This window comes from Eptatretus burgeri, chromosome 8 (assembly GCF_056783735.1).
Source record: "Eptatretus burgeri isolate ZD-2024b chromosome 8, Ebu_testis_v1, whole genome shotgun sequence".
Classification (NCBI taxonomy): Eukaryota; Metazoa; Chordata; class Myxini; order Myxiniformes; family Myxinidae; genus Eptatretus; species Eptatretus burgeri.
Genome location: NC_140968.1, coordinates 6,368,294 through 6,388,273, shown reverse-complemented (window position 1 = coordinate 6,388,273; position 19,980 = coordinate 6,368,294). Strand labels below are relative to the sequence as shown.

At 49.8% G+C, this 19,980-nt stretch overlaps 1 protein-coding gene across 4 annotated transcripts in view; it reads left to right on the top strand.

Annotated features, from left to right (window-relative positions):
- LOC147021003 (fibrillin-2-like) overlaps window positions 1-19,980 on the top strand; it is a 305,412-nt gene that overhangs the window by 239,894 nt on the left and 45,538 nt on the right. For all 4 annotated transcript variants that reach the window (XM_085890782.1, XM_085890784.1, XM_085890783.1 and 1 more), the window contains 7 exons: window positions 7,512-7,661; window positions 7,974-8,042; window positions 8,785-8,910; window positions 9,427-9,546; window positions 15,678-15,800; window positions 15,940-16,071; window positions 16,421-16,546. In XM_085890782.1, coding sequence (XP_085746908.1) covers window positions 7,512-7,661; window positions 7,974-8,042; window positions 8,785-8,910; window positions 9,427-9,546; window positions 15,678-15,800; window positions 15,940-16,071; window positions 16,421-16,546 — 846 coding nt within the window. The remainder of the gene's footprint in view (window positions 1-7,511; window positions 7,662-7,973; window positions 8,043-8,784; window positions 8,911-9,426; window positions 9,547-15,677; window positions 15,801-15,939; window positions 16,072-16,420; window positions 16,547-19,980) is intronic.

The window sequence follows — 19,980 nt, the reverse complement described above, 5'->3', positions numbered from 1 at the left end:
GTGCACGTGCACACACAAGCACGCGTGTGCGCACACACACACACACACACACACACACACACACACACACACACACACATCTCACTACCCCCATCTCTGTGGCCCTGTGGTTGTGCTTGCACAACTTTGGCTATACCAGCTGTTTGGCCAAGTTGTGAATAAAATCACGTTTTGTTGCACTGAAAAGCATGGCGATGACATGGTATGTGTACGGGACAAGACCCCAGCCAAGCGTAGCCAGCCTGCACCTGTCAAGCTTCTGGCTGTTCTCGCCGAATCCCATTTGGATTCGTGTGCCACAAAACCTGCTCCACTTGCATGTGCAGTTGTGTGCATGCCAAGAATCTACCAAATGCACGTGCCACCGAGGTCTCGTACCACTTGTTCGTCCCTTGCCCAGCAACATCAAAGATGCTTGCTCTTGGTCACTTCCCACTAGACACATGCCTCACACTTTAGTAGTTCAGCTCTCACTGGTCCACTGCTCACTCCTTTGACCACTCGCTCTGAGTCCATCTTGTACCCTGGCTAAGGCCCCTGAGTGTAACTGCACACTGGCTAAGACTGAGTACGGCTCCTTCTCTATTGAGCCTGGCAGGCACTTAAATTGTGCTGGCTTGAGGCCACACATCCCATACCGCACCATACATCCCATTTCGGTATAGCAATCGCGACTATCGCCCTTCACCCCATTCTTTAGTCCCCTCCTGGCGCCCCTCTCCCTGTTTTTACCTTTCCTAGTGCGCCCTCATATTGGTGCATGCGTACTGCCACCCTCGCCCGTATTATCTCCAAGTGCTGCACGGTGCCTGTACAAACCGGAACTGTAAACAAGTTATGCTGCTACATGCGCAATAGAGTAACCTTAAGTTCTTCCTTGTTTGTAATATCCTCCAACCTTCTCTAAATGTACAATTTTCTGTTAACATGATATACGGTTCCACTCAGATGAAGATAAGTGCTTTCGTCACATACAATTACATCTCGTTGGTAAAAAAAAAAACAATTCCCATCTGGATCCGTCTTGTTCACCCCATGCATCCTGTTGTTGAAGAGATCGTATATGTGCATGGATTTGCACTTAATGTAGTGATGGGTGGCGTATTTCAAAGACTGAAGTGAAGAGGATGAGGTGACAGACACAGGGAGATGATTCCACAATCATGAGAATAAGGAGAGCAAATTAATGCAGGTAGGCAAGCAGCTTGGACTTTGTGAGAGTGAGCAGGTGAGGTTTCTTGAGGAGTTCTTGGGACCTTGGGGGTGGTTTGTGCATGGCAGAGGTGGTAGAGCACAAGAGAAGCAAGGCCAGATATGAAATATGATGAAATATGAATATCCTTCTCTGAAACATGATGCGAGTTCGGCTAAAGGATTCCACGGATGGCACCTCTCCCAGTGGCTGTCCAGAGAAACGTATTGGATAACTTGATTGCCGATCCTTGTGGAGGGACAGCGTGAGAATGTGACTTTCTGGCATTGAGCATCATGATCCAAGTAGCTGACCAGCCTGGCTTACCTTGTCTAAGTATGATAAAAGAGATTCAGCAGTGGCTGGCCTTTCACAAGAGTGATGTATCCTTCGACACAAAGTGGAATCATTGGTAAAGTGGGAAAATTAGTTTTCAAGAGAATTCGGCAGCTCGATGATACATCAAGAATAATGTAGGCCCAAAGATGCTGCCTTGTGGAACCTTAGCCTGAAGGAAAAGATGACGCGAAAGGACACCATCAAGGGCCACCCGCTATATCCACTCTTGGTGGACAATTGGACAACAACTTCAGCAGGAGTCCCTGAATACCACAGGAAGACAACTTAGAAATCAAGACCTGATGCCAGACAGTGTCAAAGGCTCAAGAGAGATCTGACTACAGGACTCGTTTGTGGTGTAGGGCATCCACCCACTCTTGTGGCAGAAGCAGTGGCATGTCCAAGGTGGAATGGCTATGTTGGAAGCTAAACTGGTTGTCAGAGATTAGTGAGTTAGAGAGGAAATAGTGCCTGATGTTGACTGCAATAATGAACGACTCCATTATTTGCTACACGCCCACACTTTTGTGTGCAGCCTGTGGCTGCTGGCTGCATCATTTGTTAGGGACACGGCTCTGCTGCTGATGCAATGTTTCCATTACCAGTAAGCTGGTACTCATTTTGCCGACCTCGGAAGGATGACAGGATGAGTCAACCCCACCTGGTGTTCATTCAGTGGCTGACGGGGCTCAAACTCAGGACCCGAGGATCTCAACCACCTCAACTGCGACAGCAACACCAGGTTTACTTGCTTATGATGGGGATAAGACTGCAGTTTTGGAAGATTTTTTTTTTTCATGGACAAGAGTGATTGTTGCAACTTTCCAGCATGAAGGAAGTTTCCCATCCATTAAGGACCTGTGAAAGAGAGAGGATCAGAGAGGGTATGATTGGACTGAAGCATTTGGCCTTACCGGCTCTATGGGCCACATTGAAATCGTACTGCTGCAAACTTTTCCAACCACCTTGCAATTTGGCCCTCCGGTTCCTTGAACCGTAAGAGCCATTGCAAGGAGGAATGGTCAGTTCGAACCAAAAATTTCCTCCCGTACAAGTACGGGTGGAAATGGCTCACGGCAGACAGCATAGTAGCCAATAGTTCCTTGCGAGTTACGCAATAATTTCGTTCGGGCCTACTCATGGCCCGACTGTAATACGCGATCACTCTTTCCACGCCCCCCTGTGTCTGAGACAAGACTGCTCCCAATCCTTCCTGGCTTGCATCCGTGTCCAGGGTATACATTGCGTCATCAGCGGGGTACGCTAAAACGGGTGCAGACGTCAAACACCCCTTTAATTTGAGGAAGGCCTGATGACATTCCCCTGTCCAATTAAATCTCAACCCCTTCTCCGTAAGCCGGTGAAGGGGTCGAGCGATGTCCGCAAATTTTGCCACAAAGCGTCGATAGTAGGAGCAGAGACCCAAAAACCACCGTACCTGTTTGACGTTAAGAGGTACGAGCCACTCCTCCACTGCTGTAATTTTACCTGGGTCGGTTTTCACCCCATCGTGGCCTATCACGTGTCCGAGATAGGCCACTTCCTTTGTGAACAAAGTACATTTCCCCGGGCTCAACTTCAACCCTGCCTGCCTGAGGTGCCCAAGCACCTGGTCCAAATTAGCTATGGCCTGGGAAAATGTTTTAGCGTGTATCAGGACATCATCCAGGTACACCAGGCATGATTGCCATGGCATGCCGCCTAGCACACACTCCATCAATCTCTCGAAGGTGGCGGGGGCATTGCACAAACCGAACGGCATGACAGTGAACTGATGCAGTCCCTTCCCTGTGTAAAATGCCGTTTTCTCCTTCCCCGTCTTATCCATCTCCACCTGCCAATACCCACTCTTGAGGTCCAAAGTTGAGAACCATTTGGAGCCTGAAACGGCGTCGAGGGTATCGTCATTTCTTGGCAGGGGATCGGACTCTTTGAGTGTCACGTTGTTAAGTTGGCGATAGTCCACGCAGAAACGCGTGGTCCCATCCTTCTTTTTTAACACAACCGATGATATCCAAGGACTTCCCGAGGGCTCAATGACACCTGCATTGAGCATCTTTTCTACCTGTTCGTCAGCTTCCTCTCTCTTGTTCCAAAGGAGCCGTCGAGCGGGTTGACGGACAGGCTGGGCCCCATCGGTGTGGATCTGATGTTTCACCAGGCCCGTACGTCCAATATTCTCTGGTGACAGGGAGAAGATTTCTATGTGTCGGATGACCAGTTTGTGTAGGGCCTCCCGCTGGGCGGCGTCCAAATCTACACTACTCCAATTTACCATCTCGCAAAGGGGACCGGGCCAATTCCTACCAGACTCTGAAGACCCCCCTCTGGGACCGGTCCGACTCGATGTTATCGTCCCTCAGCTCTGCGACTCGCACCACTGGGGTGCCACCTTCGTGCCCCGTCCAATAGTGTGTGGTTCCGTGCTGACATTAATTACTGTGACGGGCACGACAGGCCCGTCGGTATTTACCAGGGTGCGGCCATGACTAAACCCGGGGTCGATTGCCCCGCCAGTAGTTCGGCCAGGCCGCAGGAGCCCTGCCAGGTTGGGTGTGCCCACCACTGTGCCGGAATTACTGCCTCAGCACACAGGGGGATGACCACGGAGTTGGGAGCCTCCAGCTCTCCCCTCTCATCCGTGTTCATGCCCCCGAATGGCAACTCCTCACCACCCAACTGCATGACTCCTCGGCCTAAGTCGATTTTACAACCACCGGCAGTCAGCACATCCAACCCCATTAGACATGGGTCACACACCTCCGCCACCCAAACCTCTACTCTCCTTTTAACCATGCCCAATTTAAGGGTAACGAAACCACGCCCTATGATGGGGGCCGTTGCCCCGGTAGCTAGCTGCAAACTATGATTTTGCAGACGGTGGATCTCATCCCACCGTCCACACTCGAATTAAGGACCACAGGGCTGATGGTCGTGGCGCTTGCTACTGTGTCCACAGCGGCGTCTACCCCTACGCCGGCAATTTTGCACCTAATTGTTAAACTACCAGTGCCAATTTGGCCACAATAAATGACCTGTCACAGTTCTGAGGGCTCTTCCCCATCTGGGTCTGCCGTTCGGCCCAATATGCTCGGCACTTGTTAGTTTCCCTGGGACTGGTGGGGGGGGGGTGGTGTTGGGGCCTGGCTATTCCGGTTTGTACTGGGCGGAGTTGGTGGTCCAGGGAGCCCGGGGCCTTTCCCTGAGCGGGGCCCTACACCGCCGCTGCAGGTGGCCCACCTGACCACAGTTAAAACGCCTCACCGGGTAAGGTGCATGCCTCCGGTATTCCACATTATACCCCCTCTCATTCCGAATTGGGGTATCTGCCAATGGCCCATCACGTGTCCGCCTGTGAGCCGCCTGCCATGGCCCAGACCCCACTAACCGGCGGTCGACCATGTCCCGGATCATTCCCTCCAGCTCCGCTCGGGAACCAAGACCAGCCCCGGCTCCCGGTGCAAGGTTGTCCACGGGGCCCACCTGCCGGACAGCTAACGCATGTTGCTCGGGTCCTCTAGCCGGCGGCTTTGCTGCCTCCAATCGGGCAGCAGCGTCGGCCGCCTTCTGGAGGTTTTCCTGGCGAAATGTTGTCAGCCGGGCCCCGGTGTTGGTGCCCGCAAGAGCCTGGACGAAATAGTCCAGGGCAAGGTCTTCCTGGGAGAGTGGCGCCATGTTTGCATGCGCGGTCCCCACCGCGCGGCGAATGTCGTATGCCAAATCCCCCATTTTCTCATGGGGTTGATGTTTACACCCACTGAGCTGAGCTTTAACAAGCTCGCTCTGCTGTTCCACTCCAAATCGGTTATTTAGGGCCGAACGGAGGCCTACCAATATTATCCCTCCCGGGGGCATAGTGGTCAGGACCTCTGCCGCCGTGCTGCGCAGCGCCGCCACAAGATGGATCCACTCTTAATTTGGAGGGAACGGGGGGGGGGGGTTGCTCCACACCCCTGGTCCGAATCCCAGGAATTTCTCCACGGAGGAGGAGGGCCGAATCGCGCTCCTGAACACCAATTGTTGTGGCGCCGGGTATCGGTGGCGAGCACGACTGCTAGGGGGAGCAGTAGAGTTGGCTCCACCAAACACCGGGAATTTAGGTCGTACCTTTCAGATAAATCCGAAAGGTCATGGGTCACTTATCGGACCGATGATCGCCAATAGGTCAACCACGTGGGGTAGGGTCAATTGCCAATTTGAATATCCCAAAATACCCACGCAGTCTAACTACCGAGGAACCACACCCTGGGCAGGATCTACGCGATCCGGGCCGTTACCGAGCCGGATCCGAGTCGTACCCCGAGCGGAGAGTACCAGAACCCTGCCGGCCAATTGCACGATTACGGCAACAATGAGGCCTCCTAATTCCCGTTCGCAGTGCGGCAAACCAATGATAGAAATGACAAAACAAGCTGGTACATTCAACAAAAGGGACATTTATTTATAACAATAATCGGGGAGGGGAACACAGAGCAGAGTTATCACGAATAAAGAAAGGTATCAAATGTACAAGCAATTCCTTAAACAGTTCTACTTAGAGACAGGGCCCACGGACACACACACCACACACACACGCACACACAAATACCCAGAAAAAGATGGATCTCGAGGTCTTTATTGCCCTCTTCAGCTCGGAGGGAAGACGAGCTGAGGGAAGAGAACGTGCTGGCTACCTGGCCGCGTTCGCGTGGCTGGACGACCGCACCTTCCCAGAGCACCAGTCGCCAAAGAACGGACCAGGGCAGCCGAACCCAGAGGAGGCGAGACGAGGTGATCTTCCGTGATGAGATGGTCGACCACTTGTCATAATACGCCAGACAAGACGCCTCGGATGCGTGGGATGCAGTCGGCCGCAGACCCAGATAGAAGCGCGCTCGAGCAGACGGGACGCAATCTTCAATGAATTCCCTCGCTTTCTCAGGGTGGGTCCGCTCCCCCGTTGCCTGCTCTCATTGGGTGGATGGTGTGTCGCGGCTCCGCCTTCCTGAGCAGGACCGCCGCGGCTCTGGTCCGGGCGTCGCCCACTGGGCGGAAAATGACGCATACCCTTATTTGGCACGCAGCCAGAGCGAAACGCTTCGTGACCGTATTTGGTGCGAAATCCACACCGCCTGGGATATGGAATTCTGCACAAGTCCGCATGCCGGCGGAGCGCGCGAAGAGCACGGACAATGCGGCGAGCAGTGTTGTTGTTGTCATCGTGTTGTTGGACCTGAATGTTGAGTGCTCATGGCTGCCAGATTCGTAACAATATGTGTATATATCCACAATATTATATTTAAGGTTTGCCAACACAGTGTACACTCAAATATGCCACAAAGACACCACCCTCGCTCACACCAATTCTCGCACTGAAACCAATGCGGTAATATTTGACAGCATACATTCTACCTTCTTATATTATAAATGCCTCTTTATGTTGAATGATTTTTTTGATAAATGCCACTTTATGATGATGTATGTACATCTGAAAATCATAGAAACATTTTTCTTTCATACGTGTTGGTAGCACCCATTGTCACCCTCCCACCCGCCCACCGCCCCCCACCTTCCTCACAGCGGTGGGGGGGGGGAGACGACTTGCCATTGCTCCAGAAGGGAGTGGGTGTTTCTAATCAATTAAAATCTATATTCTGTTCAGTCCGTTTTGATAATTGAATCATTGTAAAAATTTTGATATTCCCCACTCCCCCCCCCTTTTTTTTTCCTCTTCCCCATCCACCCCAATGTGTTCTGGGTTTATTTCCCAATGAACGTCCCACAATCAAAAGTAAAAGATTGTTATTCCGAATTACGGAAACCTGTCATCACATAAACAAATGTGTTTCATCCAAAAGAAGTTGAATGCAGAAATAAATAAGTTTTTTGTAACTCTCATTTTGAAGATACTGTAACCATGTTTATCCGCAGTGAAACATTCACATCGTGCAGGTTGTGTTGAAAATCCGAATAAATCACCTCTCGTCTCGACTCTCTTTAGACCTGAGGAAAAGCTACTGCTTTACGCGCTTCGAAGATGGCCGGTGTACAAGCCCCAAACCTTTCAACACTACAAAGCGGCATTGCTGCTGCAGCGCCATGCCAGCAGAAGGCTGGGGAAATCCCTGCGAGATCTGCCCAAAGCCACTTGGTGAACCGCAACCTCCCATCTCCACATCCTCTTCATTTTCCCAAACTCTTCAACTCCCCCATCCTCCCTACCTCTCCCATCTCCATATACATGAACTCCAGCTACAACTATCCTCTGTTTTCCATTCCCCTTCTTCAACTGCATCTCCTTAACTCCACAAAGTCCTCTATTCCTGGAGGATTAATCAAGCTTGTGGAGGCACATGCTATCTATTATACTTGTTAGAGGTTGACAGAAGGTATTTGAAGGTGTGCGGCAACTGCGCGAGCATTGACGCCGACTGTCATGTGCGCTCTGTTTTTGCTGGAACAGAATCAAACTTCCAGGAGCTCTGTCCACTCGGGGTGGGGATTATTCCCGATCTGGACAACAACAGAGTTGGTGAGTTTTAATTGAGTTAAAGTATATTTCGGTGATATTAGCATTAGATGTTTTTTTTTAAATGCAGATTGCCTTGCCACCGAAGGTGGACGGAGGTTGTGTTCACTCCTTTCTGTCTGTTTGTTTATCTCAAAAAGTTGCAGACAGACTCAGACAAAATTTGGCGGACAGGTTTGCTGTGTGACAAGGCCGAATTGATTAGATTTTGGTGAAGATCCTCCTCTGAATCCAGATCCGAGACTTTTTTTTTTAGTGATTCTTCACCATTGAGAGATGTACAGTACAGCTTGATATTTCAAAAAGTTGTGGATGAGTTGCTTCGGTGAGAAGAACAAGCAGATTAGATTTTGGTTCAGGTCCGAATCCAGACCCGGCCTATCGGTGGGATGCAAAACGTTAACTGTTCAGCCGAGCGGAGGTATGCGCTCTACCAAGTGCCCTTCTAGCTCATCTTGCAACACCTTTTGTTTTCAGAAACGAAACACAATTTCAGGATTTGCTATTCTCATGTTAATTATTGCTCCTGTCACTTCAATTCGTCATAATACAGAAAATGAGACGTGTTTTAAAAGTCAAGCAACTGGACACATTGGACAACCCAAGATGTTTAACAATTCGATCATGGGTTTTCTCATGAAGACGTCACCCGCACCTCGCGTTCCAGAGCAATGGAAGCTGATTGAATGTCACAAATGAACCAATAATATTTTTAGTTTTTTTCAATCTTTCAATCATTTTGCAGACTTGGATGAATGTGCTGAAAATCCAGGCATTTGTCAGGGCGGATTCTGCATCAACACAGATGGATCCTTCCGCTGCAATTGTCCCTCTGGCTACGCACTCGACGTGTCTGGCATAACCTGTGATGGTGAGCTGCGCGTCGTTTTCTGTTTTTTTTTGTTGTTTTTTCCAGTTGGTCCACTCAAATTGTTATCCTCACCAAATTTCGAGAATGCTTATCACGTTTCATTGAATCTGTTTCCTAACTCTGCTATTCCCCGTGTGAATTGATTGTCCGTCTGACGCGTCAACCTCCTGCTTGGACGCAGGACACCCGGTGCCACCGTACCCACCACAGTGTTGTCTGATCTGCATTCAATATCTGATTGAATCAACTTTGCTTGTAAACGTAAATTCTGGTATCGTGAGATGAAGCAACCATTTGATTTGAGGTGGCACTTGTCTTTTTGGTCAGAGATGAAGTGGACTATTATATTCGGTGTCTTTCGAACAAGATTGTTGGGTTTTGCCCTGGTACCATCAGTAACATTTATGTTTGTGTCTAATTGCACCGCATATGTCATGCTAAAAAATAAGAGCAAGCCGTTTCTCAGCCCCCCCACCCCCCCCAACCATGTAATCTGCCGCTCATGCCTCCATGCAGACATCGACGAGTGCTCCGTTGGAAACCCTTGTGGGAATGGCACATGTACGAATGTCGTGGGTGGATTCTCATGCATTTGCGAGGAGGGTTTTGAACCAGGACCAATGATCACTTGTGAAGGTAAGTCTCGCAAGCAAAGCTTTTGTGAAAATGATTGTATTTGGCACAACGGAGAGACAGGATCATGGGGGTGGTGAAAAAGGAGCACAAAACCTGTCCTGGAGTTTTGTGGCGTCGATATTGCTTGGATGTCCTTCTCGGTAGGAGCATACAGGTAGTATCGGTTGTACTCTGCTTGGGAATGTAGTCGGGCAACATTGAGCCAAACTTTTGATTGCCGATGGTCTGTTCACTGCCTTTGTGAGTTGCTCAGACTGGTCACGGGCCAAAATATGTACAGTATGGTTTCCACAAAAAGGGGCTGGCAGGACGGCGTAAAGGTATGCACGCTCGCTTCTGAGCTGCCTTGCCTGGGTTCTAATCTCGACCCAGCTATAAACTGTTTTCTTGGTGTTTTTGCATCCAAGGTGATCCATCGGATGGTGTCTTTGATGAAGAGGAAAGCGAGTTATATCGCCGGCACCCGAAATTAATTACAAATTCCTGCCTGGATGTGCAGGGGGCACTCGTTCGTCAGAGGCACAGCCATCAGTAATGATGCAACCAGCTGGCTGAATTCACTCGGTGTCCCATCTGCTGGCATTCGGCGATGGATGTTAAAGATCTTATGGTGTCTTTCATGAATTAATCGGCGAGGTATCGCCGGCACCCTTGTCAAGTTACAAATTCCTGCCCGAACCAACGCGGGGCACTGCATCAGTGTCCCCCCAGGAAATGATACTACCCATAGACATGCTGCGTATGAAATAATACAAAAAAAGGACAAGGAGCAGGAAGCTGCGCATAAAGGTTATTATAGAGCACCAGGGATTAAATGACAAAAATGTGAATGTGGCAATGAACCAAATGTGAAAGGTACAAACACCTGTCGAGGTAAATCTCACTCATTCTAACAAGTTACGTGAATACATGTTGCAGTTCATGGCTCCTCGTTGGGAGTACAATATTGTATTGTTCAATGTGGCACAAGGCCAAGCATCAACAAAAGACGATTCAGCTTGCTGTCTCAAAAACCGTGAATATGGACGAGAGGAAGATTAGAATCGTAGCACAATGTGGAATCCCGTCCCCCCGACCGCCCCCCCCCCCGGCCCCCCAAAAACAAACAAACAAGAGGTTGATTGGATTTAATGTCGGCTCACATTTTCATCGTTCACAAAACCAACCAGGCCTCAACTGTGCTGGCCAGTGAAGTGAGCCTTGGCCCTCTATACTGGAAAGAATGTCAGATTCTAAAGCCAGACACCAAGCTGCAAAGGCCCCTTGCAAAAGTTAAAAACAACTGGCACAAAACACAGCAGACTTGTTCAAGCATTCGATTATCTGCTGTCTGAGACGATGAAGTCCGAGGCACTTGATCTTGATGCTGCAATTCATCTTCCCTGTTGATGTCAAGGGACTTCTCTTGCCACGGCCTTCCTTTGGGGTGCATAAATTGATAAGTACAGCACACGCCTTCTCAGCTGGAGAGATTGATTTGGTTATTTCCACGGAAACATATGGAGCTGGTTGACTCATAGAAAATAACTTTTACACAATTGTTCTTATTTTGAGTGTTCAAATATATCTATATTGGCAAATACAACTCGTTGTTCCGCTGATGGGGATTGGAAAATGAATGGGGTAGTGGAGGGAAGGGAGAGAGAGGGCAGGGGGAGAGAGAGAGAAAGAGAGAGGGGAGGTGAGGGAGAGGAGGGAAGAGAGGGAGAGAGAGGAGTGTTGGGAGGGGGAGAGAGGAGTGTAGGGAGGGGAGAGAGGAGTGTCAGGAGGGGAGAGAGGAGTGTAGGGAGGGAGAGAGGGGTGTAGGGAGGGGGAGAGAGGAGTGTCGGGAGGGGGAGAGAGGAAGGAGGGAGGGAGAGAGACAGGGGAAGGAGGGGAGGGAGAGAGACAGGGGAAGGAGGGGAGGGAGAGAGAGAGGGGAGGGAGAGAGAGGGGAGGGGAGGGAGATGAGGGAGGGGATGGAGATGAGGGAGGAGAGGGAGAGGGAAAGAGAGGAGGGTAGGGAGGGAGAGAGAAGGGAGAGGAGGGAGAGAGAGAGAGAGGAGTGTAGGGAGGGGAGAGAGGAGTGTAGGGAGGGGAGAGAGGAGGGTGGGAGGGAGATAGAGGAGGAAGGGAGGGAGAGAGAGGAAGGAGTGGAGATTAGAGAGAGAGGAAGGAGTGGAGGGAGAGGAAGGAGGGGAGGGAGAGAGAAGAGGGAGTGGAGGAGGAGGAGGGAGGGGGAGAAAAATTGGAGGGGGAGAGAGAAGAGGGAGCAGAGGGAGGAGAGAGGAGGGAGGGAGTGAGAAGGGATATGGGGGAGTTCGGAGCGGGTGGGGAAGATCGAGGAAGGGGCGTGGGGAGAGCGAGGCCTCACCAAATGTCGTTAAACACTCTGGGAGGGGTGCAAGAAGGGGTGGTGGAGGGAGAGGGTGGTAGATGGAAAGGGAGAGGGTGGTAGATGGAAAGGGAGAGGGTGGTAGATGGAGACATGGAGGGTGGGAGATGGAGAGGATGGGAGACAGAGAGGGGGAGAGTAAGAGGGAGAGAGGGAGAGGAAGAAGAAGAGGGTGGGAGAGGGAGAGGGTGGGAGAGGGAAAGGGTGGGAGAGGGAGAGGGAAAGGGTGGGAAACGGAGAGGGAGAGGGAAAGGGTGGGAAACGGAGAGTGAGAGAGGGAGAGTGTGGGAGAGGGAAAGGGTGGGAGAGGGAGAGAGGGTGGGAGACAGAGAGGGAGATGGAGGGGAGGGAGAGGGTGAGAGAGGGAGATGGAGGGGCGGGAGAGGGTGAGAGAGGGAGAGGGTGAGAGAGGGAGAGGGTGAGGGAGGGAGAGGGTGAGAGAGGGAGAGGGTGAGAGAGGGAGAGGGTGAGAGAGGGAGAGGGTGGGAGACGGAGAGGGTGGGAGAGGGTGGGAGGGAGACGGAGAGGGTGGGAGGGAGACGGAGAGCGTGGGAGGGAGACGGAGAGCGTGGGAGGGAGACGGAGAGCGTGGGAGGGAGACGGAGAGCGTGGGAGGGAGACGGAGAGCGTGGGAGGGAGACGGAGAGCGTGGGAGGGAGACGGAGAGCGTGGGAGGGAGACGGAGAGCGTGGGAGGGAGACGGAGAGCGTGGGAGGGAGACGGAGAGCGTGGGAGGGAGACGGAGAGCGTGGGAGGGAGACGGAGAGCGTGGGAGGGAGACGGAGAGCGTGGGAGGGAGACGGAGAGCGTGGGAGGGAGACGGAGAGCGTGGGAGGGAGACGGAGAGCGTGGGAGGGAGACGGAGAGCGTGGGAGGGAGACGGAGAGCGTGGGAGGGAGACGGAGAGCGTGGGAGGGAGACGGAGAACGTGGGAGGGAGACGGAGAGCGTGGGAGGGAGACAGAGATTGAGAGGGAGAGGGTGAGGGAAACGGTGGGAGAGGGAGAGGGTGGGAGACTGAGACGGAGAGGGAGAGGGTGGGAGATGGATACAGAGAGGGAGAGGGTGGGAGACAGAGAAGGAGAGGGTGGGAGAGTGGGAGACGGAGAGGATGGGAGACGGAGAGGGTGGGAGATGAAGATTGAGAGGGTGGGAGAGGGAGAGGGTGGGAGAGAGAGAGGGTGGAAGAGGGAGAGGTTGGGAGACGGAGAGGGTGGGAGATGGTGGTGTAGGGAGAGGGTGGTGGAAGGAGAGGGTGGTGGAGCGAGAGGGAAAGGATGGTAGAGGGAGAGGGAGAGAGTGGTGGAGCGAGAGGGAAAGGGTGGTAGAGGGAGAGGGAGAAGGTGGGAGGGGGAGAGGGAGAGGGTGGGAGATGGAGAGGGAGAGGGTGGTGGCAGGAGAGGGTGGTGGAGGGAGAGGGAGAGGATGGTAGAGGGAGAGGTAGAAGGTGGGAGGGGAGAGGGTGGGAGAGGGAGAGGTTGGGAGATGTAAAGCGAGAGGGTGGGAGATGGAGAGGGAGAGGGTGGGAGAGTGAGGAGTGGGAGGGGGGATTCTGGCAGATGTGACATTGAGTTGAATGTCCATCTGAGATACGGCACACACATTGATGAATCACTCACCCTGCCTGTGAAATAGCGGAATGACAGTTTATTGCTGGGTCGGGATTCAAACCCAGACTAGACAGCTTAGAGTGAGCGTGCATACCTCTCCGCTGTCCTGCCATGACGTTGTGATTCATAGCTTTGTAACCATGAAAAACATTTTTTATTCATTGTAATCTACTAATTTATTTTGGCTTTCCAACTCCGGAGAAGTCCCTACGGAGAACCGCACCACAGTATCGCGAAGGATAATGCCTTGATAAAGGATAATGAAACACGGCCATTAATTATCTTCAAAAGGGGTGTTTTAATTCACCCAAACACCCAGTTTTTTTTCATGCACTACCTTGGAGTTCCCTTTGGTTTCATGGGCTGATAGGTTTCATGGTTTTGGAGTTATGGATGAGATGGACGGACAAACACACACTGACATCTATGGTATAGATTAGTGCTGGCCAGTTTCCGGACTCGGCAATTGGCAATCTTTCATTACTCGGCATCGGCCGATCGGAGTCCATGTGACTGCCAATTACCGATTACAGTACGTACTTTCTATACAATGCAAACACCTTGAGTGTCTTTCACCCTTGTTTTGGGCGAAATCCAATAAACAAATTATAAAAACAACGTTGCGTTATAGACGTTTCAAGATATGCTTAAACATTAATCTTTATAAACAGCAGCCAATCGTCGTGTGACGGGGAAGGAAAAATTTGGCTCGGTAATTGAGAAAACATGTTAATACGGCAAGCATCTCAGAAATCAGGTGTTATTGAGTTTATTTTGCTATCGAAACTCACAAAGAGAAACAGCATAACCTGTTTTTTATCACACCTGATTCGATTCACTTACTTTACGATCGATTGTTCGGAACCCGAGGACTCCCTGTACTGTATTTTTTAGAAAACTTGCTTTTCCCACAACCAGACAAGTATGAAATGCTTAATTTTATATCCGTTAAATAGCTTACGGAATGAGTGCACGGTCACTCATCATTCGTTTAAAGATTACAGGATGCTGTGCCGTTCGCTGCACCAATCGATGAGAGAAGGGATTCAAAATGTGTCGATTCACAGGTTCCGTACGAAGTTCTGCACGGATAAAGTAAACGGAAAGGAGAACCACAAGGGCTTACCGTTAAATATCTCTCTTTAAATGTGGAAGCTCGGTCAAACCAGCATGGCGGAATTTGGAACATGAGGTTTGGTTCGACGTTGGAAGTTTTATCAGTATATTCACAGGTTTTTATTGAACTTTTATAAGGAAAGCAGATCGCACAAAAAGGTGAAAAAAAAAACAACTAAACTGCATTCGTAATTGCTGAAAAACAGGATCCCTGTGGACAGGATCTCCATGGCCTGCAAAACCAGCTTTGATCGCGCTGGTTAATTATTTTTGTTGTTCTCCATGAAGTTCTACTTTCTGCACATTCCTGAATCTTTTCTTCACTTGATATAATCGTCCGAACAGGAGAAAAAAAAACATTGAGCTTAATGCTTAGCTTAAATAAATGTACCTAGTTATAAAAATTGCTAATTTGTTAACATTTTCAGGTTTTACTCCAGATTTCAATACTTATTTGCATGACCTGATTCTCAAATGCGATATAATATTTTGATTCCATTTCAATTAGTCCGTGAGAGTAGATCGTGTTTCCAAGGGAAAGCATGTTTGAATAGGCCGTATTAACATGGTGGCGAAGACCCCTGCGAGGCGAACTTGCGCTGACCAAGGATAAGCCTTTCATGGAGATGAGCCGTTAATTTATAAGCACACCTTTTGAAGATAATTAACCCAAACACCCAATTTTCATTCATGCATTACCTTGCAGTTCCATGAGTATGCATGTAAAGTTTCGGGCTGCTCGGTTTCATGGTTTTGGAGTGATGGAGGACACACACACACACACACACACACACACACACACACACACACACACACACATTGACATATGCTAGTATGTGTGTGTATATATGTGTACACACAGTCTGTGTTGCCAGTATGCACAGACCGACATGGCCATTTGAATTGGGCAGGTCAGACGCTTCTTCCATAGCCAATGAAAATGAACCCAGAAGCATTTATGTACCTTTTTTGCAGAGCACAGCTCCGTCTGGAACTGTCAAATAAGTGCCTGATGTGAAAACTTCTGTGCAGACCTGAACGAATGTCTGCAAAACCCGCTGCTCTGCGCGTTCCGCTGCATCAACATGCATGGCTCGTACCGATGCACGTGTCCGACAGGATACGCTCTGCGTGAGGACGGCCGCATGTGCAGAGGTGCTTGGGGAAGAGGGTTGTACGCAGATAATCGTTTTATGTTTTTTTTTAACGTTGTAAGATGCTCCATTTAAAAGAAAGTAGATCAGCTGATTGATCCTTTGAGCTCTGACATACTTGGGACTTTGTTGTGCTTCAGATGAGGACGAGTGTGTGACGGGTGTTGACAACTGTGCATCTCGCGACATGGTTTGCAAGAACCTCATTGGAACGTTTGCATGTATATGTCCACTGGGCATGGTGCGCAGACCGGATGGACAGGGTTGCACTGGTAAAGGCAATTCTAAACACTTTGCCATGCACCACGTCACAGCCATGACCCACACAATCCCTAAATGTCTACTCGTTGTCAACTCGCACAACATCAAGTGGAAAGCACAATAATTTTATGGCCGAGTTTTTCGCTGTTACACTCTGCAGCAAGTGCTTTAATTTTTCTCTTCTCGTCATTCGAGCACTTCGCGCAGACACTACATGAATTAACTTTCTATTTTCTCTCTTCCCATCCCCTTATTGCTTCGATTACCATGACAAGTGGACAATATTTTGAATGAAACAAGCATTAGTTTGCTATGTTTTCATTTGTAACATGGACGAGCTCTTGTGCATGACATGTGTAGATGAGAACGAATGTCGGACAAGGCCTGGAGTGTGTGAAAATGGCCGCTGCGTAAATACCGTTGGCAGCTACCGCTGTGATTGCTGGGATGGTTTCGCACCTGATGCCACTGGAGTTGAATGTCAAGGTAAGTTGGTTGATTTTTCACTTTGGAACCGACTTCGTTTTCTTTGCTCCATCGCTTAATCGCCAAATTCGTTGTTGCTTCCCATTCATGTTGCCTAGCTTTTTTATATTGGCAAATTCAAGGCTCATCATTGTTCCTTAATCAAACTGGAAGGGCACTCGGTCGAGCACACACCTCCGCCATGGTGTGTGCTTATAAATTTGTCCTCATCACACACCCAACCTGTTCACCAAGTTTTGTCTGAATATGTCTCTACCTTTTTTGAGACATCCTGCTCAGAGATAAAGACACAGACAGACTATTCTTCTTGCGTATGGCCAACATCGGGTGTGCTCAAGTTGAATGTCTCAGTTTTGCAGCCATGTGGCTGCCCGAGGGGTGAGTTGCTGGGGGAGACAATGAGACAGACAAACAGGGATGAAAAGATAACCTCTGTCCATCTTAGTTGGCAGAGGTAATGATTTAAAACGGTTCTTCTGCTGACTTAAGTTCATGTCTTTCAGTGTCGCTACCATATCCCTGTTCGTCTTTGATTGTACTGGCTATTTGCTGTGGCTTGTGGTATTTTTGATGCTGGTCCTGGTGTACTTGTTGCCCAGGTACACAGTGGATATTGATGCCATTCCTTGCTTCACTTGTCCGGTTAATGCTTGCACTTCCCTTCTCACCAAGAGTCGCCTCCTTCTGTTGGCTACTTACTGATGGCACAATCTTCTGACCACCTCCGTTACTAAGATTAGAAAGAGAGTGGCATAAAAATAGAGTAGAATTGAAAAGTATTATTGTTGCGGCTCTGCAAAGCCAGCACCATATAGCGATCACAAGACAGTTATTTTTTTAGTATTCGTTTAGTTAGCCGTTTCGACATATGTAGTGGGTACATGGGATAAGATGCATCGGGTAGGGCTTTTAGACACGTCTTCAATCCCCTATTCTTTCATTTCTCTTACTTCCTTTTATGTCACACACGAACCCTGCCACACATGCATGCACACCACGGGCCGGACAGTGACGTCATGAGGATATGATGTGGCGTTCCTGTTAAAACCGTGCACCATAAACCAACCATCCTCAGACTCTCACCACACTCACCACTACAACCTTCACCATAATTCCTACAACTCCTAAAAATCCCCACAACAACCTACGCTCGGTCTCCTCGCCACAATCACCTCATCTGCTTCAGTCTCTTCACTACAATTTCCTCAACCACTCCCAACACTTCAATGCCTTCACCACAAATGCCAGCGCTTCCTCTACCTCACAACAACCACTACAAACCGCCCCAACCACAGTTCACTCCCTGGACGCTCACCACACTCTCTGAGGATGCCGGAGGAATGAAGGACGTTACGAGCCGGGAAACTACGGCGTGTAACTTGAAGCGCAAATATGCGCTGGGGCTCATTCAATGACGTCCGGGTAACCTGCCATTCCACTAAATAACAACGCTCAAACGTAGTTCAGTGCACGTTCATGGCCAGGGAGCACTCCTGGAGACCCTCAGCCAATGTTAATTTCGCAGCTATGTCACGTGGTCCGGCTGAGAAGCAACTGAAGCCATTTTCGGCTCTGTGGCCTCATGGGGCATGGCTTTGGTTCAGGGTGATGACTATACGCCAATGAGGGGAACTCGGAAACGCCTACCCCACAGGGTCTTTTGATCCACTTTCTGGCCCCTCCTACACTCTGGGCTCCATAAAAGAGAACAAATCGGGCTCAGTCAATCTAGTTTCGTCCAGGCTCTCTCTCTCTCTCTCTCTCTCTCTCTCTCTCTCTCTCTCTCTCTCTCTCTCTCTCTCTCTCTCTCTCTCTCTCTCTCTCTCTCTCTCTCTCTCTCTCTCTCTCTCTCTCTCTCTCTCTCTCTCTCTCTCTCTCTCTCTGTCTCTGTCTCTGTCTCTGTCTCTGTCTCTGTCTCTGTCTCTGTCTCTGTCTCTGTCTCTGTCTCTGTCTCTGTCTCTGTCTCTGTCTCTGTCTCTGTCTCTGTCTCTGTCTCTGTCTCTGTCTCTGTCTCTGTCTCTGTCTCTGTCTCTGTCTCTGTCTCTGTCTCTGTCTCTGTCTCTGTCTCTGTCTCTGTCTCTGTCTCTGTCTCTGTCTCTGTCTCTGTCTCTGTCTCTGTCTCTGTCTCTGTCTCTGTCTCTGTCTCTGTCTCTGTCTCTGTCTCTGTCTCTGTCTCTCTCTCTCTCTCTCTCTCTCTCTCTCTCTCTCTCTCTCTCTCTCTCTCTCTCTCTCTCTCTCTCTCTCTCTCTGTCTCTGTCTTTTTCTCTGTCTCTGTCTCTGTCTCTGTCTCTGTCTCTGTCTCTGTCTCTGTCTCTGTCTCTGTCTCTGTCTCTGTCTCTGTCTCTGTCTCTGTCTCTGTCTCTGTCTCTGTCTCTGTCTCTGTCTCTGTCTCTGTCTCTGTCTCTGTCTCTGTCTCTGTCTCTGTCTCTGTCTCTGTCTCTGTCTCTGTCTCTGTCTCTGTCTCTGTCTCTGTCTCTCTCTCTCTCTCTCTCTCTCTCTCTCTCTCTCTCTCTCTCTCTCTCTCTCTCTCTCTCTCTCTCTGTCTCTGTATCTGTCTCTGTCTCTGTCTCTGTCTCTGTCTCTGTCTCTGTCTCTGTCTCTGTCTCTGTCTCTGTCTCTGTCTCTGTCTCTGTCTCTGTCTCTGTCTCTGTCTCTGTCTCTGTCTCTGTCTCTGTCTCTGTCTCTGTCTCTGTCTCTGTCTCTGTCTCTGTCTCTGTCTCTGTCTCTCTCTCTCTCTCTCTCTGTCTCTGTCTCTGTCTCTGTCTCTCTCTCTCTCTCTCTCTGTCTCTGTCTCTCTCGTTCGTTCTCTCTCGTTCGTTCTCTCTTGTTCATTCTCTCTCGTTCATTCTCTCTCGTTCATTCTCTCTCTAGTTCTCTCTCTAGTTCTCTCTCTAGTTCTCTCTCTAGTTCTCTCTCTAGTTCTCTCTCTAGTTCTCTCTCTAGTTCTCTCTCTAGTTCTCTCTCTAGTTCTCTCTCTAGTTCTCTCTCTAGTTCTCTCTCTCTCTCTCTCTCTCTCTCTCTCTCTCTCCTGTCTCTCTCTCTCTCTCTCTAGTATTTCTCTCTCTCTCTCTCTCTAGTGATTCTCTCTCTCTCTCTCTCTAGTCATTCTCTCTCTCTCTCTCTCTAGTCATTCTCTCTCTCTCTCTCTCTAGTCATTCTCTCTCTCTCTCTCTCTCTAGTTCTCTCTCTCTCTCTCTGTCTCTCTCTCTCTCTGTCTCTCTCGTTCGTTCTCTCTCGTTCGTTCTCTCTCTAGTTCTCTCTCTCTCTCTCTCTCTCTCTCTCTCTCTCTCTCTCTCTCTCTCTCTCTCTCTCTCTCTCTCTCTCTCTCTCTCTCTCTCTAGTTCTCTCTCTCTCTCTCTCTAGATCTCTCTCTCTCTCTCTTGTTGTCTCTCTCTCTCTTTATGTCTCTCTCTCTCTCTCTCTCTCTCTCTCTC